Raw genomic sequence first — 26,820 nt, forward strand, 5'->3', positions numbered from 1 at the left:
ATATTACCCATACGTGTGGCGATGGGTGCAGAGTTCTTGTTAATGTTCTGTTGTGGTAAAGCACACTATCACCCAGGTGGCTATCCTGCCACTGACACAGGAGCAGTCAGGGATGATCCATGGACTCACCTATTTGAAATCTTCAGCTTCAACTGGAATGCAGTGATTTTGGAGGCAGCTCAGATGTGTAGGGCAGGTCATTCCAGCCTTTCAGAGGAAAGAAGGAGACAACACTACTGACTGTTCTGGTGCTGCATATTCAAGGAATGTGTGTGAGTATGGCTGAGCAAAGGTTTCTGGAAGGTTTCTGAAATCAGAGGTGGTTTTTGAGGTATGCTGGGCCAGTGTTGTGTAAGGCTTTGTATGTGTGTGTCAGGAGTTTGAAGAGAGCTGTGGATGGGGAGCTTGTGAAGTTCTTTGAGGTGCAGGGTGTGTTGGTGGTGGGAGATTAAGGCAGAGGCGGGCTGCCACGTTCTCTACGATTTTAAGTCACCTGATTAGTCTAGTGCTTGACTAACTGAGTATTGGGGTGAGTGTGGCATCAATGGTGTTGAGTTTGCGCCTGAGATCTACCAGACCCAGGTTGTCTTTGACGGACTTCAGTGGTTCTGGGAGAGCTCCACGACTGGAACCAGACAATCTGTACATCTCTGGGTCCATTGTGGCATTCATATCGCCCAAGTATGAAGACGCCTGGAAGCAAGCCCAGCAGGAGAGTGCAGAGTGCAGGAAAGGTGTCCGCATGCATCCTTGGTGGAATATACGTCGAACATATGTTGAGCGTGCAACCCTCCCACGTGCCACTCAGTGCCACATATCTGCACAGGGAGTCGTGCCACGTGCGACCCGGGATAAAGGGTATTGATGTCTTAATAAGGAGCGGTCCCTCTAAAACCAGAGGTGAAGCCCGTGTGTGCAAGAAGAGTGTAACCAAATCTGTCAAGCACCTTATAGTGATTACCTTTCAGGTGCATCTCCTGTAGGATGACCAAATCTGGTGCATGTCTCCGAAGGTACTACAGATCTATGGTGGGTTTAATTTTGTTGCCAAGGCCATTGACGTTCCACCTCATGACCCTCAGGGTATTACTTATTCGGGACTCCATGGGACGTCTGAGTGTGCCGAGCTCCCCCTGCTGCCATGCGTTCCTTCCTCCCGCCATCAGTGACCACCTCCCCATGTGTTACATCTCTGCATAGCCGAGCTATAATCAAGTATTGCATATAACCTATACATTGAAACAATTTGCAATTGTCTAGCACTTGTGAACTCCCCCACCCTGCCGCCCTGCACTGTAGGCCTAAAACTGCCCACCTCCCCAATTTGCAGAGTGCTTGTCGCCCCTGCAAACTCATGAAACTATCTAGAGTTGGCTGACACCACCATATCGATCCCGTCAGTGCTATATTCCACCCCAGTGACACATTGTATTGTAAATAGAATTTTAGTATAAAGTCACAGTGTTGAATTCTGCTCTTCGGTTACCATATGGACAGTCACTTTCTGCGCCCTTATGCTGCAGGTTTACCTGGGATTTCTGAGTCCTGTGTGTTTTTCCTGTATCTCCACAGTTAATCTACTGCACAGTACTGTTTATTTTGAGGAGCCCTCTGATTGATTGTCCTGTGGGACAATTTTTCCCACTCACTCACTGTCAGGTGCCTGTCGGACGTCTTCCTGTTGCTCACCCGGTTACCCCTTCCTTCTTTCTCGTTGAGACCCCTGACTAGGCGTGCGCCATCCCTCTATCCACTCTCAGGCCTCCTCCGGCATAGTGAAGTGCCATGTTTTCCTTCTGCCACCACCCGAAGTCTTGCTGGGTATAGCATCATATATTTAAGGTCTTTGGCCTGGAGTGCCTTCTTGACTTCCTTGAGTTGCTCTGTTGGCATTGTATCTGAAGCGTGAAGGCAGGGGAAACATGAATCGTTGCATTTTCGTAGTTGAGATACCCATGGGATCGGGCAGCCTGGAAGATTGCGTCTCAATTGCGGTGATTGAATATGCATGCTGTGATTGTTCTCGGCGGAGCACTGGGCTTGGGTGGTGGTATCAGTGCTCTGTGTGCACGTTTGACAGAGAAGAAATTAAAGGGCCGCTTGGGTCGCAAGGTTTTAAGGATGAGGTCTTCAAGAAAGAGTTTTGCGCTGGAACCCTCCATCCTTTCAGGGATCCCCACCACTTCTGCATTCCTGGTCTTTCAGCTTTGCTGCTATTGCCATGTGCTGTTTTGTCAAGTACTGGACTTGCTCCTCTAACTTATGGGATTTGGACTGGAGCTGACTGATGTTTATTTCTGTGGCATTCCCTGACATATTTTGAAAGTCCGTCCTGAGGAGATTTACATCTATAGTCACTGTGTTTATTTTGGGTTCTAGGCTGGACTTAAGATCACGGCTAGCCGCTATTATGACAGTGAGGGTTGGCACCGCTGTTTCCAACTGTTCATGGCTGGCACCGGCAGGTCTGTCGTTAGTTTGGGTACAGCATATTTGTCCGTCTTATTGGACTGATTAAAGGGCGTCCCCTTAGGTTTTACCATAGTCCCCTGGTGGGCCATCTCACTCTCTTCTGTATCGTGCCCCCACAATTGAGGGGGCCCATCCCTGCATGCCCAGTTCAAGCATTCAGTGGCTCACCAGCGTGTGCCTCCCTCAATGGGCAATAAGTCCTACAGGCTGCACCTCCTGCGGCCCAGTCCATGCTGCTCAGGCCCGCTGCCTCTCAATATGTATATGGGAGCCCCTCTCACTTACTAGCCCGGTGGGGGGGGCCTGAACAAATCTCACCACATGGGAAAGGCAGCAGTGACAGCCATCAGCTGCCGTGTTTCATATGTCCCCAACTGCAGAGGGTCACAATCGTTAGGGGTCATGGCGGTCTCCCAATGTAGGCCTCCCACCGTAGTACAGCCCTCTAAAATGCGGCAGAATGGCCTCTTACCTCGGCAGTGGCTTTCTTTTGTGCCTCACTGGAGATCCCCAGCACCACAAGCCTCTCCCTGGTAGTCAGGGCTGTGATGCGTTTTGCGCAGCGAGGCCTGCTTCCTCACTGCAGGCCTCACATGGAGTTCTGTTTTAAGGATGCAGCAACAGGGGGACCCGCATGCCACACTGCAAGGGCCCCTAGGGCAGTCCCAGACCAGACAGCAGCGAACCCTTGAGCGGTCCCCTGCCGGTAGAGCCCCCTACCTCCACGCTCCGCCGGGCTCCCATTCTGGCGCCGGTTCAGGATCTTGGGGTGAGGGGCTCACTCCAGGCCCAGGACCCGCCCTCTGGTCTCAAGCCCTCACCGCGACGTCCCAGGCCTAAAGCGGGGGGGGATCAGCTGTTGGCGAAGGGTGCTCTGGGCTATGGTTCCGAGCCGGGATCAATCAGGTCTCTCACCTCACCCAGGACGGTCTCTGGCAAGGGTTCGTGCCACCTCCGGGCCTCGCGTTAGGCCACCACTCTGCCTCGGAGCCTGCAGTTCGATCGCCTCTTCATTATCCCGGCCCGGGACAGTTGCAATTGCCCTCGCTCGGCTTACATTCATTCTTAAGTGTGTTTTCAGGCACTGTGATACAGTTCCGTGCGAGATTAATGCGAATTATAGTGGTTAATCTAACAGCCGCCGCGGAGCTCCTTTAGAGTGCGGATATCTTGGCTGCACCCCCACTTCAGTTTCCTTTTAGGTCGCAGAGCTGTCTGGTTTGCTAAAGACATCTTGGGGACCTTCAGAAAGCTGACCTAGGAATGCATTCCGCTCGTTAATTACCATTGGCTTTGTGGTTTGTAACTCGCATTATCTGGCTTTCTATTTGCTGGCTTTATTTGCTTTAGACTCTCCAGGTTTAGTTCGTTCCTCCCCTTGCCTAAAGTGTATTTAATGTACTCTTCAACAAACTCCCTTTCTGTAAACAGGTCTTTAAATCTTGTTCTTATCTTGTCACATTTGCTGTACATTCAAAGACCGAGGTCCAATGTCAGGCGCTGTCTTCTGAGGGCGATTGTTTACTTTTCTTTCTCTGACTTCACAGGTAAAGGATTTATGTGACAATCTTGCTGGATACTGGGGTTAGGAAAGAGGTTTTGTCTAATGCACGACAACATTTAAATGAACAGTATAAGTCTTTCAGAATATATCAGAATTAAGAACACAAATGAAGCACAATTTTTGTTATTTCTGAATTGTGTTGGAAAACAATACTTTATGATTAGGCTTTCCTGTTTTAAATTTCTATTTTTGGTAAATTCTGGTGGGTTTTTTTCAGTGTTTTCAAATGATTTCAAAACGATTTCAAAACTTTAACAAAACAGTGGTTATCATTGGTTACACATTTTTGCGCCATTTAAAACAACAGAAACTGTTTTTTTAGTGTTTATGGCACGTTTTTCTTTTATTATTGCTTGCTTTCTGTACTGATAGTGCATTACAGTGTATATGAGGTCCAAATACATTTTTGCAAATCAAACTTATTGTAGTACACCATACAATACTGCTTCAGTGAGTCTTTGGTCATGTGCGCTCTCCCTTTCCTTCCCATGTAAACCTTTTTCTGTGAAAAGGCCCTCTCAACATTGACACTTGAGAAAGGCAATGCCAAAACAGCCAGTACACAATTTGCTAACTTTGGCCATTGACATAGCTTTCCATACCAATACTGGTGCACTTGAAGATTGCGATTCTCTGTGCAGTTTCTGCAACATTTGCGTTGAACTGGGCATTTATGCCCTCAGAGTTATTGAAGCGGTCCAAAATGAAGCAGCACTTTTGAAACTACAGAAAAAATTACCCTTTACGTAAGGGATCTAGAACTTGTACAGAGTACCACAGTGAGGTTTCATTGACTTCAAATGCGATGGTTGGTGAAGGAAAATTTCTATGCATCATTGCAAGCCATTTCTCATGCATTGTAAAATAAAAGTTCTTGAATTGCTCTCCAACATTACTTTGCTTACGAAGTGGCAGGCACTCTAACTTGGAACATGAAACCAGCCATTTTACCTATCAGTGAAAGAATCAAACGCAGCCAAAATATCAAATATGATTCTGATATTTCCTGATTTCACTACAGTTTCTAAAATAATAAAAAAATACCTAAAACATTCTTCTAAACCCTGCATCTTTAGACCAAAGACCACAAAACTGTAAAAAGGAAGAAACAATATTTTAGTGACATCCCTAAACAACAAAACTCAAGCAGAATAAGGTAAGCCCAGTCTTTCTTGCTGCTAGCTTGTATAACAAAGTTACATTGTAATGACCCCTTCAGGAGGAAAAAAATTGACTCTTTCACTCTCCTTTCCCTTTCTTTGGATGGCATTTAGTTTGTGGTTGTGCAGGTGTTTTTTCAGTGCTTATATGTTTACACTGGTGAGGGCTATTGCCCTTTCGGTGAGCTTTTATCAGTTATTATAGGTTTAAACCTAAAACCGGACAGCCTATTTATGATCAAAATAAATTGTTACACTAAATGATGCGATTTCCACAGATTTTTGTTTGTGCACTGTATAGTTGTATTAGTAAAACTGTATGTCTGTGCAAATGTAATGGTCATTTCCATTGAAAATGTGTTGTCTGTAATGGCAGTGCACTACCATAACATGCATACTCCACTCTACGCCACTCCACTCTACTCTGCACCACTTCACACCACTACACTCTACTCTGCACCACTCCACTTTATAACACTCCACGCCACTCTGCTCTGCACCACTCCACTCTGCCACTTCACGTTATGCCTCGCTACTCTACCCTGTACCACTCTACTCTGTGCTGATGCACTCTTCACCACTCCACACCACTGCACTCTTCGCCACTTTACTCTATACCACTCCAGTCTAGGCCACGCCAATCTACTCTGCACAACTCCACTCTCCAGCACTGTACTCTATGCCACTCTGCAGCACTGCACTCTACGCCAGTGCACTTTACTGTGTAACACTCAGATGTATGCCCCTGCACTCTGCGTCAATCCACTCTATGCCACTCTAATCTACACTGCACTCTTTACCACTGCACTCTACATCACTTTACATTACATCATTACACTCTATGCTACTATGAGAAGTTGGCCTGGCATATGCTGGTCACTAGTTATAGTGGCCACCTTGCACCAGTCCAATTTGACTCTTATGGTAGATAGGTTTAAGACAACCTTTTAAAGAAAGCTATCCTAGTGGTAGTAGCTGTGGAGAGCAGCCTTCAGGCTAAGTCTCAGAGGAATGTAAAGCAGCTTGTTTTACCTTATAATCTCTTGAATTACCAAATGAAATGACACCACACAGGTATTTATATCAAATATATATGTATTTATTTCTAGACACACTCTACTAATCTCTTTATGAGATTAGAAGCCAGCAACACATTCAAATATCAACGTTTCACAATAAATTAAGCACAAATATGATCGGGGCCCTAGGGGCGTACCAGACCATATACTAAAAAAGAGATTTAGGAAAGTCGACTTGCAGAATGACAAGGCCTAGGGCCTGTAGAATCGCTGGGGCTTCACGACTGCAGTGATAGCAAGTAAGTAACAGACCCACGGGAGACGCATGCAGAGTGAGAACACAGCCGCGGGTTCCCTATTGATTACAATGGAGCAAGTCGCGGTTTGATTTTAAAGTTTTAGGGTACTTCGAGGAAGTCTTCAATCAAGCTACTTACAAGGTAAGTAATTCGAGGGCCAACACACACTAGGGCACCGGAGTGCACGTGTTACCTCACCCAGGGAAGCCGGGTGCATAGATGTCTTTTGGTGTCGGGTCGTGTCGCTGTTTTCTATGGAGACCAAAGAAGACTTGCTGCTTGCGGCGACTGAAGAAGTGCCCGGTGGAATCCAAGGGTGGATTCAAGATGTAGAAGACCTGAAAATTGAAGGGACAGTGTTCACAGTCACTTGCCAGTGACCCGGGGCCAGGAAGATGGATGCCCACGGATGTCGGGTGATTTCAGGTGATCAAGGGTGTTTTGACTCTTCGCTCACGAGGTCCAGGAGGGATCGACGATGACCAGCAGCTGGATTCGGAGTGTCCCACGACGTCTGCAGCTAACTGCGGTGTCGGCAACCGGATTGGAGCCAACAAGCCTTGGCAACAGCAAGTCTCGTGTGGAGTGAAGAAAGTCGATGGTGCAGACCAGCAAGGTGTGAGGGACTCACCCAGCGAGGGTGAGTGAGGGCAGGCTTGGAGCAACCAGGGGAGCCCTTTTAGTTGAAAAGAAAGTCTTCGGGGAACCCACAAGCCAACGGGCAAGGGATCGCGAAGGTGCCTCTTGAGGAAATGCTTCACAGGAGCCCACGGTCACTCGGGACGGGGTAGGCCTCTGAATTTCGCTGCAAAACCTGCTGGAGGCTTGGGCCACAAATGATCCAAAGCACAAGTTCGTTGAACGTCGTAAAGGGGTTGCACTCAACAATAGTGCACGGTTCCCAGGTATTGCGGTTCCTCGTCACTTGTGGGGTCCACTCGCCTCAGCTCTGCTGGGGACTCACAATGGCTGTCGAGAAGTCAGGAAATCCACTTCCGGGACTGCAGGGACTTCAGACTCCGGCGAGAGCGGGAAAGTTTGCGACCGTTGATTAGAGTTTCAGTTGCCTGCCAAGCAGGGGAGTCCCTCCTTGACTCCAAGGGAGATTCTTCCGTCTTCCAAAGGTAGTGGAACGTCGAAGGGCCAGGATTCTTCTTGTAAAGCGTCGTCCAGGTTTATCTAACTTGCAATGGCAAGGTGTACCTATCTTCTAGTAAAAGAAAGGGAGGGACTAGCTCTATGACCACTCCTCTAGGAGGGTCAGGGGGTTGGGTGGTTACACCCACTTCCCTTTGTCCAGTTTCGCGCCAGAGCAGGGGCTGGTAGCCCCTGAACCGGTTTGAGCTGGCATATGCACAGAGGAGCCTACTGCTCCCCCAGTGCAGAACTTCAAAGCACTCTAGGAGTGCACCCACCCAGCTCCAATACACTAAATCCTGTCTGGAAGGTGGTGACACCTCCCTGTGACAGGAGGCCTATTGTTGGGCTTCCTCCACTGTGAGTTTCGGTCAGCAGCAGGAGGGCAGCCCAGTGTCTGTGCTGGTGGCATCCATTTTGTGATGCCAGGGCTCTTTCAGATTTCTACCGTGTTACCACAGTAGGTACATGTCATCCCCTCTAGAAGGGTGGGATCATACTCCCACACCAGTTACTGGTGTGGGGGTATGATTCCAAGATGTTTCACACCAAACACGACATGTTTTGAGGCCGTCATTCCAAAGTTAGCATTAACCGGGAGGTTATAATGCACTTAAGAGTATATGGTTTAACCGCATCCACAAACAGCCACAGGGAATAGACCCTGCCAGCTACAGAGGGGCCCTGCTCAGGCAGAGGCACCCCCTCACATTGTAAACCAAGCACCCTGCCCTCAGGATTGATAGGGCCTGCCATAGGGGTGGCTGATAGGTTTATATGTGTGTGTATGGTGAGATATAGGAACCTATACCTCTGTGAGGAGAGCTAACACTACCTCACCCAGGCTGCAGTAGCAGGCCTGGGGTGTCCGATTTAGTCTGCTTCCCAGGGGTGGCATAATACATGCTTCAGCCCCTGGTAGGCCTGTAAAGTACCTATGCCCTTGGTACCTAAGGTACCATATACTTGGGGCTCATAAGGCACCACAGTAACCAATCAGTAGTGCATCTAATATGCACTCCAAGTCGTTTAGAGAGAACAGAGAGACTGGGGCCCTGATTAGCAGGGACCCAGCCTGACTATAGCCAGAAACCAGTGTATACATCAGAAAAAAAGTGGGGGCAACATAAGTGCAGATCCTACTCTCCTCCAGCTACTCTATGCAACTCCACTCTGTGCCACTTCACTGTACTCCGAAACAATCTGCTCTATGCCAATACACTCTACACCACTCTACTCCACTCTGCGCCACTCTGCCACTGCACTCTACACCACTCTACTGGTAACCACTGCACTCTATGCAACTGCACTCTATACCACTGCATTCTACTCTGCTTCACTGTACTCTATGCCAATGAGCTCCTCGCCACTCTACACCACTGCACTCTGACACTCTACTCTTCAACACTGCACTCTCTGCCACTAAACTCAACGCTACTCCATTGTGCACTACTCCAATCTGCACTACTCCAATCTGCACTACTCCAATCTGCACTACTCCAATCTGCACTACTCCAATCTACACTACTCCACTCTGTGGGGCCTATTCACAGAACTAATCTGAGATAACATCCTAAACTTACTACTTATGGTATTCGCAGAAGGCATTTAGTAGTAGTAAAGTTAGGAGTCCTAACTTTACTACTACTAAATGCCTTCTGTGAATACCAAAAGTAGTATGTTTAGGATTTTATCTCAGATTAGTTCTGTGAATCGGCCCCTATGACTCTGTACTCTACGGCACTATACTCTACTCTGCACCTCTCTAAGCCACTGCATTCTTTGCAACTTTGCACTCTATGTCACTCAACTCTACTCTGTGCCACTGCCCTCTGCATCTCTAAATTCAATGCTACTCCACTATGCACCACTCTACGCCACTCTACTCTACACCACTGCTCTCTGGGCCACTCTACTCTGCGTCACTTTACTCTGTACGAGGGCCGACCCACCCTCCCCCAGTCCATAAATTTATCAGTTCATGCCCACAATTTTGATTTCCTCTTGAGAACGTGATTTCGCCTGCCATGGTGGGGCAATTACATCCCCCAGGGGAAAAAAACGTATTTTTTACAAATTATAATGCCCACCCCCCAAGAGGTTCGCCTCTTATTACCAAGGGGGTTGACCCCCAAAACAAAGAAATGCATGCCTACACTCTTTTTTTTCCCCCTGGGGCGATTCCCCCCCCCTCCCCCCCCCCCAGGGTAAAAAATGCCCCAGTGGAAAAAAATGCCCCTCAGTGGGGGATGGCCTATGTCCCGGGGGGGCCAACCCCCAAAATGGCATCAATTCCCTGGTGTCCAGTGGTTCCTGCGTGTGGGTTGCTGTCCATCAGAAATCCCCTAACAAGAAATGTTCTGAGGAAGACATCGGTGGAAAGAAGAGACTATCACCTTTGCAGAGATGCTTCCCTCAAAACTGGGGAGGCCGCCTTATGGGCCAAATAACACAACAATCCTGAATGAGAACACTCACCTCTTTCTCCTCTCTGTTGGGAATGGTGAGATCACAGATGGGTAGGGTGGCAGTGTAGGGAGCTGGCTCTGTATATACTATACTAAAGTAAGGTATAGTGTATAGAGTCCAGGGAGTCCCCAGAGATATAGCAGAGGCTTAATTAGGTAAGTACTAACAGCTATCTTCGTGGTAGTGGTGCGAGCAGTTAGGCTTATCTAGAGGGTGTGTTACGCATTTATTGGATTAACTCACTCAAGACTGATGGCACATGCTCAGAGACTGAATCCAGACCAATTAGGCAAGTATAAAAAGGTATACTTATGTTTTATTTCTTAGAACCAAGCAGGACTTGGCACAGGTAAGTCAAATATATTCTCAAATGCAAGACTTTTCAAGCAAATGCAGTGGTGGATGAAATTGCAATCGTTACAGGTTTGTATTGGGTTTAAAAACCGTTCAAATTACACAGTAATTACTTTTAAAATACTTTTAGATTACATTGACTACTCAGGGTGTTATGCCTAGATATTACACTGGGGATCTCACAATACAAGGGAAGTAAGACTTTTTAAGGGTTGCAGTTTAGTTACTTTTTCTCTCATGCAAAGTTCAGGTCAACAACATTTTCAGGAACAAAACTTGTAACATGGGTTCCTTTGGGAAAAAAGTGTTAGTGGTTTCTCAGGTATGTAAACGACTTACGAGTGGGAGTTTTGGGGGCCAGGATCAAGGTTCCCCAAGGTCTAGGTAGGCACTCAAGTTGCACCACCAGCGGCACTGGGGCGGCCGGGTGCAGAGTGCACGGGCCCAATGTTGGCCAAAGGGGCCCTTTGGTTAGGGGCTTCTTACAAGCAGGCCACTCGGGTGTGGGAGCAAAGCTCTTGGGGTTAAGGTTGGCACTGCAGGGGCCAACAATTAGCACAGGAGCTGCACCATCAGCGACACAGGGGCAGCCGGGTGCAGTGTGCCAAGTAGACGTCAGGCCCCTGTGGATTCCCATGAGCACCTTTGGTTCAGCAAAGATGCTGCTGGCTCGGACAGGGAGACTTCCTGAAGGTGACCACCAGCTGGAGAGGTAAGTTGGATTCTTGGTGGATGCCTGGACACTGTCGGTTGTGCCACCCAAGGCCGTGGAGCGTTGGGTGCAGGGGTGTCTTTTGGCATCGGGTCTTCTTACCAGCTGCGGTCGGGGGACCATTCAGGTTGAGGCTGCAGGTGTCGGATTGAGGCATGCGGGAGATCAGGGATCACCAGATCCCTGGTCAGGATCGCTGGGGAGACCTCCTCGTGGTGTTGGGCCACTTGAACTCGGGCCGTGGGCATCGGGTGTGGAGTGGTGCAGAATCGCGGAGCCGCCTGGATCCGTATTCTGTGGTTTGACCAAATCCAGTGCTCACAGAAGACAGAGTGTGTTAGATAAGTGCAGGGCAGGTCCTCCGGGCTCTGGGTGTTGCTGGCTGCTGGACTCACGTGGGTTCTCGCTGTAGGCAGGTTAAAGGCGGGACAGGCCGGTAGGGCTGGGGCCAAAGCAGTAGGTGTCCTCTTCTTCCTGGGTCAGCACGGCGCTGTGTTCCTCCTTCTTTCTTCCTCAAATCTGAGGAGGCAAGGTTCGGGGTCACCCCTAAATACTACATTTAGGGATGTTGAAAGGGATGTGCAGGTAGGGACCAATGGGTCCCTTCCTTGCGGTGGGTACACCCCCTGTTATGCCACCCTCCAGTAGGAGGGAGGCATGAGTCTCTCACTAATTGGTTGGGTCCCCTCATCTTTAAGATGGAGGGGACTGAGATGTGTACTTCACCTCGCATCCCCCACCTGAGGGGTGGGGTTGGCAAAGCTGGCTACCCCTCTCTTCTTAACTTGGTTTTCCCGCTGGTTCTCCGGCCCAAAGGGGGGCTGAACCGGTGTGATCCAGTTGCTGGGGACAGGTAGAGGCAGGGACAGCTTCCAAAGGTGGCAGGCCTTTGAAGCTTCCCCTTCGTCGACCCAGCCCATCCTGGGGAGGAGGCGTGACACCTCTACGCTGGATGGGCTTTGTTTTTGGACCCAGAGAGCGAAGGCTCGCTACCCAGGGGTCTGAAAACCTTCTGGTGGTGGTAACCGGCAGACAGCCATTCAGGAACCACACCGGGGCTGGTCGTTGTTCAGGGTCATCTCTAAGATGCCCTCTGAGTGCATTTGAGATTGAATCCCACAAGGGCATCAGTGTGGGTTTACTGTGCCGAAGTTTGATACCAAACTTTCCAGGTATTAGTAAAGCCATTATGGAGCTGTGAAGTTTGTAATGAACAACTCCCAGATCATATACTCTTTAGTATACTTACAATGTCTAAGAATGGACTTAGACACTGTAGGGGTACAGGGCTCATGCCACTGTTCCCTCACATGGCTAGTGCACCCTGCAAGAGGGGTGACTTACCTAGGCCTCAGACAGTAGGTTGCAGGTGTGTGTGTGTGTGTGTGTGTGCGTGTTCGTGTGTGTGTGTTCGTGTTCTAAGGTACAGGACCTCTAAGGGTGGCACAATATGTGCTGCAGCCCTTAGAGCCCTTCCCTGGCCACAGTGCCCTTAGTAACCATGGTACCTTTTACAAGGGGACTTACATGTGGCCAGACAGTTGCCAATAGTGGTTACAAAGGTAATCTTTTGGGAAAGAACACAGGCCATGGGAACCTAATTGGCAGGGTCTCAGGTAAAGTGCATCAGAAATCTGGCAAAACGTGTGAGGGTTACTGTAACAGAAACCCACTTTCCTACAGGCTGGGGCTGAAGAAGAGGCAATTCCGCTTTGCCCCTAGCCTTTAAAAAAAAAAAAAAGAATCCTCTTGTGCAAGCACCGAAGTATCCATTTAATGCCTCCACAGTGTCGGCCAGTAGTTGATGGTTGCACTGGGGAGATAGTGGGGGCATCGGCCATTGGCTGATGCCCTTACTTAAAGGGCCAATTAAATGAAAATGAGAAACGTCATCTATATAAAATGTAGGCTTGGATCAGGCAGAAGCTGAGCTAAACAATTGTTGCTTCCTGTAGAGAATCCTGAATTGGCATCTCTCAGCAATGACAGCTGAGTCATCTCTGCAATTTCCTTTTGAATCATTGCAATTTTATCAATCAAGGCGTGATTTATCTGTAAGCTGGTGTCAATACAATGTTGAACGGGTGATCCAGGGACATGGATAACAGTGTCTCACAGCTGAATCATGTCTGATATTGATCTTCATTTTTTATTAATTAGTCTGGTGCATTTTAAAGATGAGTCTTCCAAAATAACAGACTTCAGTCATGGAGCCATGATCTTCACTTGCTCAGCCGCATGGCTCACTTTATTGTGCTAAACAGACTAGTATGGGAACTTAAGGTGCAGTGGAGCAAAGCCAAGGGCACGGACCCTTACATTTCATAAAGGTGTTTTTCCCATCTCAAATATCTAAACTGTGTAACTCACAATTGCTTTTGTTACAGGCCAATTATCAACAAGTGTGGTGGTAGCCACATTTTATTCCCACACAGTCAGTAGTGTGGACTGAGCAGGATTTCTTATTGTTCTGTGACAATGCCAGGTCATCTCTGCATCTATGTTTAGTCCTTATTTGGAGCAAAAATATAGATACTGAAACAAATGTTTGTATTTCTCTTCCTTTCCATGATCTCAGTGTGATTTTTGCTGAAGTATATGTTCAGTGTGTAAAACCGACCAGTTGCAGTGCTGGGGATCTGAAGCAGGGACCATTAGGAATAGAGTACTAGCTGTCTATTGGCAATTACTGTTACGTTCCTTTTTTTATTTTATAATACATGGTGTATGTGAGAAAGTGGCTCTGTATATACTGTTCCTTAATAGGTACAGGCTGTACAGAGTCCACAGTCCCCCAGGGTTTGACAGAGGTTAAAGTTAGATATAACCTTACTCTCTAAAGTGGTAGCTTGGTCAAGCAGTAAGGCAGTATCAGAGGACAGTGTAAAGCATTTGTTGTACACACTCAATAACTGAACTCGAGGCAAATAGTTTATATATAAAAAATATATGCTTGTTTTATTTTAGAACCAACACTTGGATTTAAAATATACTTTCTCAGCATGAGATGTTTCATATAAATACTTTTGCAATATGCAATAGACTTTTGTAAACAGTTACAAGTGGTTGCAGTAGGCAACTCTATTTTTAAACACAACAATGCATTAAGCTCAATGGTAAATTCAAGTTATTTGCAACAGATTACTTTTTAGATTACTTTTGGAATTCCAGGACTGGATCCTAGATTCAGTCCTGGGTCAGTACTCAGAATCAAGTGATGAAAGTCGACTTAATTACTGTAATGATTTTTAAACAATATTTCGTTATTTTAAAAGTTGACACTTAGAAAATATTTCAAAGAAAACAGTCAATGATTCCCTATGGAAGAAAATTCAGGTTACAGGTACAGTATGTTCTCGTTACTTTTGTAATCCAGTACTGGGTGCCTAGACTCAGTACTGGGACCTTTATCCAAAACAGGTAAGTAATTACGTTTTCAGATATGATACGATTTTTGAAGAATATTTAAAGATTGCAGAAATCGACACTTAGAAGAAATGTCACAGAAAAACAGTCATTGGTTTCCTATGGAAGAAAATTGAGTTAAGGGTAAGTACAGTTGTAAGTATTTTTCAGAGTCAGTGCTGGGCACCTAGATCCAGCACTGGGAGCTCACCTAAGAGCAGGTGAGTAATTTCGTTTTTGTTACTCGGCTGATTTTTGGTGAATATTTTAAGATTTGAAAAGTCCACATTTAGAAGAAATTTCAGGAAAAAGCCAGTCAATGTTACCCTATGAGGAAAATAGAGTTTGCGGTTGAAGGGTAAGTACTCGACTGGCAGAGTTGAGGTTCTGGGCATAGACTCAGGGGTCCCCCAGGGTCAGGTAAGTACAGTTGGTTCACCCTCAGCGGCTCTAGGGCGGCTGGGTGCAGAGAGAGTTAGGCCCAATGTTATCCTATGAGGGATAGGGGGGGTCTTGGTTGGTGGCTGCTGACTGGCAAGCCACACGGCTGTGGGAGCTGGGCTCCTGGTCACCTAGTCAGGGCAAGTGGGGAAGTAGGTAGGTGTAGAGTTTTCACTGCCAGGGCCACTCGGGCGGCTGGGTGCAGAGTGCTTTTGAGCCTTCGGGCGCTCAATTGATTTCAATGGGAAATCTCCGGTTTAGAAAAAGACTGCAAGCTCGGGGACGAGGACTCTTCAGGTACCACCACCACTTCGAGAGGTAAGTTGGGTAGATGGAGGATAGGTAGGTACCCCGGGATTGGGCACAGGGGGCCATGGGGCGCCGCGTGCAGGGGTGCCTTTTGGTGTCGGTAAATCTTACCCTCTGTTGATCGCGGTTGGGGGGGGCACCTTGTTCTGAGGCTGCAGGCTTCTTCAGGAGTGTAGAGGGAGGTCCTTGGGTGCCGGACTCGGGGTCACAGTCGCCTTGAGGTCGTCCTCAGGGTCTTTGATCACTCCGGCACTGGCCAGGCTTGGCTGCTGCAGAGTGTGCTGGGTTCGCGGTTCCGGGCTGCTGCCAGGGATTAGAGATCGGTTTTGAGTAGAGCCTCTACTCATGGGAGTCCCAGGGGCTTAGAGCCAAAAGGTAGCCAGGTCCTCCGGGGTTGGTGAGGTTGCTGGCCACAAGAGATGCCGGGTTGGAGCAGGAGCAGGTTCGAGGGTCGACAGGCCGGTAGGGCTGGGACCAAAGCAGTTGGTGTCTTCCTCTTTTCAGCAGCTGCAGGGCAGGTCTTCTTTCTTCTTGCTCTTTGTAGTTTTGAATCTGGAATCTGGGGAAGGAAGGTTCAGGGTGCCCCTAAATACTAGATTTAGGGGCGTTACAGGTAGGTGAAGGGCAGGGACCAATGGGTCCCTGTCCTGGGGTGGGTACACCCTCTATCCTGCCTCTCTCCTGTGGGAGGGGGGCTGTAGCCTAGTCCTGATAGGGTAGGGCTCCCCATCTTCAAGATGGCGAGACCCCGGAGATGTGCTTCACCTCGCCTCCCCCACCTGAGGGGTGGGGTTGGCAGGCTGGCACATCCCCTGTCCTTATTTGGGGTTTCCGGCCAAAGCTTCCCGCCAGAGTGGGGGGTTGCAGGGGCCTGGGGAAGCTCACAGAGGCGGCATGCCTTTGAAGCTTCCCCCTGCCCATCCTGGGGGAGGAGATTTAGCACCTCGCCCAGGATGTGCATTGTTGCAGGCCCAGGAGAGCAGGGGCTCTCCTACCCAGGGGTCCAGCAACATGTCTGCTGGGTGGCAGCCTCAGAGCAGCCGTGGATTGTAGGTTAGGTTTAAGGGGGCACCTCTAAGATGCCCTCTGGGGTGCTTGGTACATTAAATCCCACACTGGCATCAGTGTGGGTTTAATGTGCTGAGAAGTTTGATACCAAACTTCTCAGTCTTTAGTGTTGCCATTATGGTGCTGTGGAGCTCATGTTTGACGAGCTCTCAGCACCATGTACTCTTAAATGGCAGCACTGCACTTACAGTGCTCAGGAATGGACCTGGGCACTGTAGGGGCACAGGGCTCCTGCTCCTGTGCCCACACCATTGGCATAAGGCACCCAGCTAGAGGGGTGACTGATGTATGCCATGGCAGTGTAGGCGATGGGCATGGCACACAGGGACGTGTGTCATGTCGACTTTGTGTTTGTCTAGCACCCAAACACTCAGCCTGCAAAGGCAGTGTGTGTGTGTAAGTGTACAGGGCCTCTAAGGGTGGCACAAGGAGTGCTGCAGCCCTTAGAGGCCTTCCCTGGTCACAAGGCCCTGGGTACCTAGGGTACCATTTACCAGGGGCTGAAATGTGGCCAGGGTTTGCCAATTTGGGTTTGGTTTGTTTTAGGGAAGGAACATAGGCCCTGGGCACCTGATTGGCAGGAGTCCAGGGCACACTCAGTCAAAGTACATTCAGCAATTCAGCAAAAAGTGGGGGCATACCATGCAAGAAAGATGGCACTTTCTCACAGTGTACTACTGAACTGTTACTGAACTGTTTCTGAAACATAATTTCACAAAGAAGAACCCAAATTCTTTCTTTAGACGTTTCTTGCATACACGCCGACCAGATGCCGGACTGTACTTTTTGCAGTGATCCTCCAGATAGATGTTGCTCCAGGCCCTTAGTAAGTGTGCTTGAAAGCGTGGTAGTCAATAGTTTGTAGTGGTAGTCAACAGTTTGTACAAACTTGTTGCGGTAAGAGTGAGCGGGCTGCCAGTTTGTCACCACTCTGAGACCCACTTTAACCCACTACGAATGGTTCATTAACATTTGCATTAAAACTGCACCATGTTTTGCTTTTCTCTTGATAAGTATCTGAAAGGTTTCAAGTACGGAAACAAATGTTCTTAGCTTTTAAATGCCATACTTCCTCGATTGTTGGGGAAACCAGCGTCGGGTAACAAGGAAGGAGATTTCCAGGTGAGCTTCTGCAATAATGTCCAGGTTTACACCTGCAAAGGAGTAATACCTTTGCGTATCTTCACAGTCGGTAAAGTAAAAAATAAAACGGTTTTGGCACAATTTTCCAACATTGCCTTGTGTAGTGAACCGCACTTTCTAGCCTGGGCAGAAGTGGAACTTGCTCCCTGTGCTTACTCTGTGCCTCACTGTATGATTCTAAACAAAATATCCCTTTCTCAGCCTGCCCAGTACCCTTTTTCCCAATATGCATGTATCTATAATGGAGCTTTGAAACTGCATTATACGTATTTGGTCACCATTTTGGGGCCCACTATGAGTTCACCGGAAGCGACCTGGTAATTCCCCCACCCACCTGCAGTTACGGATAAAATACGCACTACTGTCTTTTGGGGGGGTAGGATGACTGTTTCCCTTACAAGTTTTTGGTGAATAACATGCAGTAAGTTGTGTTTCTACTCCGATTCCTATATGTTTTTGCTTGGTATTTCACAGTAATACTTTGCCTGCAGATATAGTGTGTGGGGGAAAACCACTGCGGTGTTTCCATGGGACTTGTGATCTCAATGGGGCGAGTAACTCCAACTGTTGGCCCCATTCGGATTATTGGTTCACATGTAATGGAGGCCCTAGAAAGCAATCCTTTGGACTGGAGCGCCATACACCTTTTCAGATATATCTAATTTATTTTGAAAGTATTAAAAAAAAATCTTAGGCTGATACTCCGTTAATGGGCAGCAGAGCACCTAAAGCATTAAAAGATTATAAAATTGGTGTTGTGTTTGTGTTGTGTTTGTGTTGTGTTTGTGGTGTGTGACGTCGATGTTTAATGTGTTTTGGAATTTCCAGTGGCACTTTTTGCCATCTTGGTAGCAGCGCCATTGGTGTGCTTTAGGTGGAAGCCCAATTATATTTTTGCCCCCCAAAAAAACCAGTACCTGTGCTCTGAGCTATTCTGTCAGATGACTGAAAAACAAATACCTGCTATTCGTGATGAAAGGTACATTCCTCCTGTTTGCTATGCATGGTACAGTTGATCATTTGTTAGTGCAGTAAAAGTAAATAAGCACCTCCATTCTACATAAAAAATCTGCCAAGCTAACTTTGTGCTTATTATACATCTCTAGGGGTCAAGGATGGCGTTTCTGAAGAGTGGCTGGCTGCTGCGCCAAAGTGAGTGATCTTTTTTCAGTTGTCGCTTGATATTCAAAATGGTTGTTTCTTCTCCAGGGAGCCAGGTGGGATGATCTTCAACATGTTGGACTTTTGGTTTGCGATGTGCTCTGACTAACGACTTTTGGGATGAAAGTACCTATTGGAAAGTATTCCCCTGTTCTGGTCTGCTGGATTAAGCTTGGGTGCACATTTTAGGTGTCAAAAAGATATTAATTGTGATGGTCTCTATAACATACAGTATGGTGTTTATACGTGGGTAACTGAATGTGCTAGTGGGTTAGCAGTGTGATATTCCTGCCCTGTTGACAGAATCTCATGAAAGTCCTTGTTGCAACTCTATCTTTTTATGCATGTATCAACAAGGCAGCTGTGTTTCGTTTTTATTATTATTATTTTTTTTTTATATAAAAACCCAGAGTGTCTTGCTCTACAATAATTTCTCCATTAGAACAGTTTAGTACTTGCCTATGTGGGAACATAATTTGAAAAATCTTTAAGTGTCCCTTTTCTCTTCCAAAGCGTGATATATGAAAATGTAGGTATTGTTTCATTGGTTCAGTTAGATAAACTTCTTTAGGCAAAAGCAGCTAACAGAAACAAAAAAAAAATATGAAATGCCACCTGCTTGACTTTGTTGCCGCTAGCGGTTAGATTCTTCGAACCCAAGGTTCGAAATGACAGACTTTTTGTGAGAAATATCCGTGGAATATTTAAGCAAAAGGAAGTCTCTATGGGATGTGTTTTGAAGTCTCTTCCTGTAGTATGATACCAAAGGTTACAGGCAACAACACTCCTGGGGCCATATTATGTACAGCTCCCCGGGCTCAAGTGAGTACGTGTTCCTGTTTTTTCTTCCAGAGGCACTGTAATATTGCAGAAGGGCTATAATATAGATACCACCAGCAGACACATAGGGCCTGCACTATCTTAAGAGGTCGTTCCCTCATTTGAATGGGGGTGTGTGCTCATGCAAATTAGAGAAACACTTTACCTCTGCAAAAACGGAGAGAAGGAGCACATGTAAATAATATAATTATTAACTATACAATATATGGTTCTTCACAAAGACGGGCAATTATAGGAGACTAATACAGGACAAAAACAATGACAAACATCATGACATCTGTAATGTATTGTAGAAAATTTTAATCTTTTATTCCTTTCTTTCTTCTACATTGATAAAGGAACACGAACACAGCCAAGGACACAGCCAACACGTTTCGTCCTTACACACAAGGACTTTTCAGGGCTGCCATAAAAACATAAATATACACTTTAGATAAACGCTCAACATCAAACAATTGCAAAATTCAAATAGACAATAACAGAACTCAAAAATATATTTTTAGACATCAATACATACTAAAACATAAGAAAGTGCTCAAAAAAATAATAGAAATACTATTCCCCTTATGAGTTATAGCCCCATTTAGGAAAATACGATACTATGGTATTACATTTAATTTCATGGACAGTTTTAATAGTTCCTAGTACCTTTTAAGACACAGCTTTTAATTCAGTATCATAATATCCATAAGATGTTCTCCTTTTTTATGTAACCCTTCATTCAAACTTCATATTTAAATACTTGAATATCTGTATTATTTTTTAAAGATATTATTTTATTAAATTGTTCTCTTTCATGTCACTACTGAGTTAACACAAAAATTGCAAAAGTCTTAAGAAACATGTTTGTCTAACTAATGCACCATGGCAAGTATACAGTTAATTTCAGCTTACCAGAATTCCAATTTTGTTTTTATAACATTGAATATGAATTCCCAATGTACTTTTCATTGTGTTCTCCAGAGTCAAAAAGGGGACATTCCTTGTAAAAAACAACAAAAAAAACATATATTGTAATTATCTGCGTCAAGTCAAGTCAAAATAACTTTATTCAGTTCCAAGGACCATAAATGTTCGACAAACAGACAATAAAATAAAAAATAAAAATGTCATGACATGTTTGTACAACAACATAGATAAAGCTAGTAAAGGGAAGAGTTCATAGGTGCTCAAACAGGTACAAAAGGGTCTAGTCCATAATACAAAATACCTACAGCAATGAGAACTATCACCAACCATAAAATTTCATGGGCATAAAGGTTGTACATAAAAAGATCACAATATTCCTGTTTGTCTACTATAGTTCATAACGCTTTCTAATAGCCATTGCAACTTTAATATAATTAGAGACCGCAGTGCAAATAGCAGAGGAAGCCAAAGAGTGCAGATAGTTAAAACCATCAATATATGTACAAGGCCGCATTTCCCTTAGAAGTGAAGCTGACAATTTTCCCCATGACTCTTTATAAAGGGGGCAAAATAACATAAAGTGAAAGGTGCACTGAGCTGCCAAGTTATCGCACGGACAGAGCGTGAGTTTATCAGCCCATCCTGATTGTTTCGGGAATGCCATTAAAAAGGTGCATAAGCGAAGTCTAGCTAAAAGAAATCGTGTTTGTATGTTAGTGGTGAAAGTTAGATAAAACTGCTGTTGGGCAGGGAACAAGTATGGGGAGACCTGTCACCTCAGGTTGTGAGTGGCGCATGTTTGCCCCATAATAGTGCGCCTCTTTTATGATGGCTTTTGCGTTTGTGTGGATACTAGCAGGATTGTCATAGTAAAGCCCCAGGCCTATCTCATTTAATTTATCTCTCAGGAAACGGAGCCAAGGGATCGACAGTGCACTATTTAGATTAATGCAATCTTTAATGACATCCCTTGAGAACATCAATTCCTCAGACAGCCACATTTTTGGCCATAGTAGCAAAGGGGCAATATCTATGCAATCCTCTAAAACTTCCAACCCCAGCTATCGATGACAAAAGAGTGTGGGGCGCTATTTGGGGTCATCAATACCATTTATATGAACTTGTTTTCCAGAACCTGTAGGGGGTGTCTTTTGTGGTAGCCCAAAACCCCTGTCCCATAGCATGCAACAGACAAGCATTTGGCTTTGTAAAGGGTAACCAGCTCTGTTACCGGCTTGTGACCGAGCTTGCAGGCAAAGCTGAATAGCCCCTCCACAACCCTGCTTGTGTTGCACCCTTGCATTGACATGTGCTTCCCAGTTCATCATATTATTAAAAATGTTCCCTCAAAATGTAAAATTATTCAGCTTGTCAATGCTCTTACCCCTTACAAAAAAATATCTAGTTTTAGTCAATTTGGGGCCACCCACCATAATGTACGATTTAATAAGATTAAGATTTTAAATCAAGCGCAGACATAAAATCTGTAAAAGCATTGAGCGATTTCTGGAGGCTGTTTGCTGTCAGAGCCATTAACACTGTCATCTGCATATGATAGTAGCGGGACCGCATTGCCACCAATTCGGGGATATTCAATTTCCTTATCTAATAAAAATGCCTCTAGGCCATTGGTGTAAATTAAAAAGAGAAAAGGAGCTAAAATGCACCCCTGCCGAACACATTCCGTGGAGACAATAAGCTTGGTCTTTTCCCCTTGAGGGCCGTATCTTATGGCAATAGGGGTGTTAGTATGTAGCCTACTCAAAAGAAAGATCAGTGCTTCCTCAACACCCATTTTCCCCATTAGCACCCACAATTTTTCATGATTGACAGTATCAAGGGCACTGGACAAGTCCATGAAGGCCAGGTGGATAGAACCCCTCCTGGCCTTCATGTACTTGCCCATCATCAGGGACAAATTGAGGCACTGCTCTGTGGTACCTATTCCCCTCCTAAAGCCATATTGCGTTTTTTACATGACCCCTGTGGTGGTCGCCCAGGCCTCAAGTCGGGCGAGGACGACCCTCCCCAATACCTTTGCTGTAGCATCAATAAGGGAAATTGGCCTATAACAGGCAGGGTCGTTCCTATTGCCCTTTTTTAACACAGGAACCACAATGGCCTCCTTCTAGGTTACTGGGATGGGACCATTCACTGCTTTGAAGACATTAGTCAGTAGGGGTGCCCAAAAATTGGGATTACTTTTAAACAGATCTAATGGGACCCGTCAGGAACTGGGACTTTCATAGTGATTCCCTTTGCTAAAGCCTCCTCAACCTCAGCTACTGTAAGGGATGCAATTAATTTAGAGGCTGAGAATAAATCTAGGGGCAGGTCCCCACTTTTCTCCTCTACCTGGAAACAGTTTGGGTTAAATATAGCAGAGAAATGGGATTCCCAGACGTCTCCCAGAATAAGACAATCCTTCTACCTCACCTTGTCTGTGAATAGAGGGCGATTGATGCTGTCCCAAAAGCTTTAAGTGTCTTTGAGGGAGCTGGCTCTCTCAGGTTTTCCCAAGCTATCCTCCTCAGTTCTTCTTTCCTTTGATTAATAGTTCTTTTATATGACTGTCTTGCGTTTTTAATTTGGATTCTGTAACGAGGGCTAGCATGAAGGGCCATTTTGAGATTCTTTTGGGCTCTAGAGCATTCGCTATTGAACCACAGTGTCTCCTGGGGTTCCCTACACTGGACAGGTCTAGTTAGTCTTTTAGCTACATATGCACAGATCAATTCAAATTCACGAATGACCTCATTTGGGACAGGATCTTGTTGGAGGCACCTCATAATTAAGTCATAATTTGCTGTGACAGTTTCCTCGAATTGGAGAGGGTCTATTTTACCCAAGTTTAATCTTACCCCTTTACTATGATTGTAGTGAATCAGGTGACCATCACCTTTCCCTGCCTGGGCTGTTATTCTGAGAGATGCTGTAAGGGGATTATGGTAACTAGCATTATTTGGTTCCACCTCAAAGTCGCCGACAAGTGACATGCACTCCCCTGAAATTAACATAAAAACAATATAACTTTCCCTGCCATCTCCAACAAAAGTGGGGCCCAGTGGTGAGGGATTACTGGCAGAGACATTAATAAGACCTAGGTCATTCTCGATAATGATAGAATTTAAGGCCTTGCCCTGTAGTGTGTGGATAAATTGCAGCTGAGGCTGGCCCTCTATTTCCAGCAGCCCACAGACTTGTTTAGTGCTAAAAGTACAGGTGGTGCAATTAAAATCCCCTACCCGAAGGATACATTGTGGCTGCCACTTCCCAGAATTATTGTTAATTTCCCCCTGTGGGGCTTCAGTGACATGACGGCTATTCTGAGCAAAGATATTGTAATACCAATTCACCACTAGTAACTTAACCTGCATCAGGTTGGAAATCATGATCAATTGATACCAGGGTGACGAGCTTACACCAGAGGCTTTACGGACACATATTTTACTGAGTTTGACAGTACCAGCTCTCCTTTTGCCCTCCCTGCCGGCGAAGGTGTTGCATGAACAGTGAAGGAGCCGTAACCGTCCAACACAATATCATCCTTATGCCACGTTTCCTGGAGGCAAATGATGTCAAAACCCCTGATGTACTCTAGCCATACCTCATTGGACAGTTTTGGGTGAATTCCTACGATGTTCCATTAAAATAATTTTAAATGGGAAAATGATATGTCCCTGATTCGCCAAGCCCACAAATGTAGTATTAATGGCTGATATAGTGACAAGAATTGCTGAGCCAGGCCCCTCCCCACCAGGGTTACCCTTGGAGATGGAATTAGGATGCAAGGAACGGTTTTCGGATTTGTTCTTATTATTACTGATGGTTTTGTGCAGAATGGTGCCAGATGGATCTACAAACTCTCTACTACCAGGGTCATAATTATAAGTTTCTCCCTAGGTTAATGCATTGCAAACCAGTTATTCTCTTCTCGACTGAATGTCCAGATCGCACAATCAGGCAGTTGATTTCAGAGCCTCAAAACTATTAGTGACTACATGGGGAGGACGGGACGGGCCATCCCCCTAACCCTTATTGTGTGGTAAGAATTGTTTTTCCACACTGCCACAAACACTCATAATCCTTGGACTTCGTGTTGCTGCTATCTTGGACCTGTTTATGTGTTGTTTCCCCTTAATATTTCCCTGTAGCCCCAAAATATGCCATTAGACGCAGGAAAATCACGTTCTTTAACTGTCAACACATCTAATGGCCCTGTCTCTGGCACTATAGACCAATTCTTCAAACGGGTGACTACCGTTCTAGAGAAGGAAATTGCAGAAACAGAAAAACGTCTATCCCTTGATTTGTTAACTGGTAAACGTTCTTCATTGGGCACAATTGGAAAAGCACTCTCTCCGGGGGTGACGATTGAGGGAGTAGGTTCCATCCCCGAAAGGGATGAAATAGCAGTATATACTAACTCCCCAGTTACGGTCCTCTCTACTGACCACACAATCAGTTCATCCATATCAGGGCTATCAGATTCACCAAATCTGGTAATAACCCCTACATCGATAATAGGCCCCTCCGATACTAGACATATTTCAAGAAAGAGACAAGCCCCTCCCGCTATATCATCCTTGGCTAAGAAGCAGAAGACCAAATCCATAGCTCAAACCTCGACTCTTACTGGCCTTCTAGCAACAAATAATCCCCCTTTAAGTATTAACACCATAGGGTCAACTACTGACACGGACCCCCTGGCCGATCTACTCTTAAAAATAGAGACTATGGTCAAGTCCCTCCTACTTCCCCTCCTTGAGAGGACTAGATTAATAAGCCTACATCTGGATGATTTAGGCAAGCAAATGCAAGGGAACAATTCGACCTTAAATGAACTCTTAAAAATTCAGCCCAAAACCGTTATAGATGATTTAGCTCCCTCTCTCCCTATTCTCCCAGAACAACCATTAACCAGTGGCACCTTAAGGAAAACGCATATCGTATCAGGGAAAAAATCTGCTGGAAAGTTAGCAAAAAAAACTGCAGATAATAGTAAAACTAATCTCCAACCAAAAGACAAAGAAATAGAGAGGGAGACAAGGGTGGGCAGTAGCTCTTCATCTGAAACGAGAGAAAATGATGAAGACTCAAAAAAGAAAAGTTTAAATAATTTTGAGGGAAAAAATAGTACACCAATAAAACACACAATGGCCAATGGAAATCGTGAACACCTTTCTCAGCCCCAGTATATTCCATCAACTACGAGAGTGGATTTACCCCCGGAATCAGCTCCGTACACGATCATAATGACAGGGGTACCTGAACTCCTAGAGGGCTCCAGGGAAGATTATTACGACCTAAAAAATAAAACCATCTATTGGCTAAATCAAAATCGCCCTCTCCCCGCACACATAAATGGGGAAATTTTAATGGTAAGAAGAACGAGCTGGGTGGGCACAAGACCAAAAGAAAGGAAGGGGGATGTGATAATTATAAACTTCAGGGACCACAGAGCCGTTAGATGTATTGGCGACTGGTACGAAGCAAGAGGAGGGGATGTTATTTCTACACATTACGTCAACTATTTTTATCCACAAGAATTGTTTTCCCATTCAAAAACCCATTTCACAAAAGATTTTTCCAAGACCAGAGGGAAGCAAACCAGCAATTTTTCCATCGAAATGCTCATAAACAATTGCCTAACCCTCAGCCTTGGAGTCGTTTGATTAATAATCAATATCCATTCCAGACCATAAATTCAACGTATCAGAACAATTATGCCCAGTCACAACAGAGGTTTAATATACCTACCTATAACCGTTTTTCGGTGCTGGGTGGCTTGGATAACATAGATTGACTTAATTTAGAACAGGTCCGTACACAAAATTCTATTGTGGGAATTCAAACCATCTCTAATGATATTATTCCCCCAAGTGAAAATATAGTTATACAAGGAATGGGAAGTAGCAATCTCTCCCCAGTCCCAACCTTAACATCAGCTAGAGGAGCCGATACCCCTACCCCTGGGAATAGCTGTAGTAATCAACCCATGCAGACGATCGATGAAGTGCAAAACCCCCCAGAGTATGTACCAGCAGTAGAGACAGCCTGTTTGAACAAATGTTCAGACTCTAGAAAGGATGACATCACAATACGAATTATGTCATGGAATATTGCAGGCTTACGAACCAAAGTAATGAACGGAAGTCTGCTGGATTTCACTCAAGATTACCATGTAATCTGTTTACAGGAGACATGGTCTACTAACGAGCAGCATATAACGGGATATAAAACCTATTTCTCAGCGGCAGTGGCAGCCCCTCATGGTAGGGCAAAGGGGGGTTTGATGGTATACATAAAAAATAAAATATCTGGACTAAAAGTAACATCGCTTAGCCTATGCCCTAAC

At 45.7% G+C, this 26,820-nt stretch overlaps 1 protein-coding gene across 2 annotated transcripts in view; it reads left to right on the top strand.

The window, feature by feature from the left end:
* Positions 1-26,820, top strand: part of PLEKHB2 (pleckstrin homology domain containing B2) — a 340,607-nt gene that overhangs the window by 109,336 nt on the left and 204,451 nt on the right. For both annotated transcript variants that reach the window (XM_085634619.1, XM_085634620.1), the window contains exon 2: positions 18,659-18,704. In XM_085634619.1, the coding sequence (XP_085490745.1) occupies positions 18,668-18,704 (37 nt within the window). In that variant the 5' untranslated portion in view covers positions 18,659-18,667. The remainder of the gene's footprint in view (positions 1-18,658; positions 18,705-26,820) is intronic.

The sequence above is a fragment of the Triturus cristatus genome, chromosome 11 (assembly GCF_964204655.1).
Source record: "Triturus cristatus chromosome 11, aTriCri1.1, whole genome shotgun sequence".
Taxonomy (NCBI): Eukaryota; Metazoa; Chordata; class Amphibia; order Caudata; family Salamandridae; genus Triturus; species Triturus cristatus.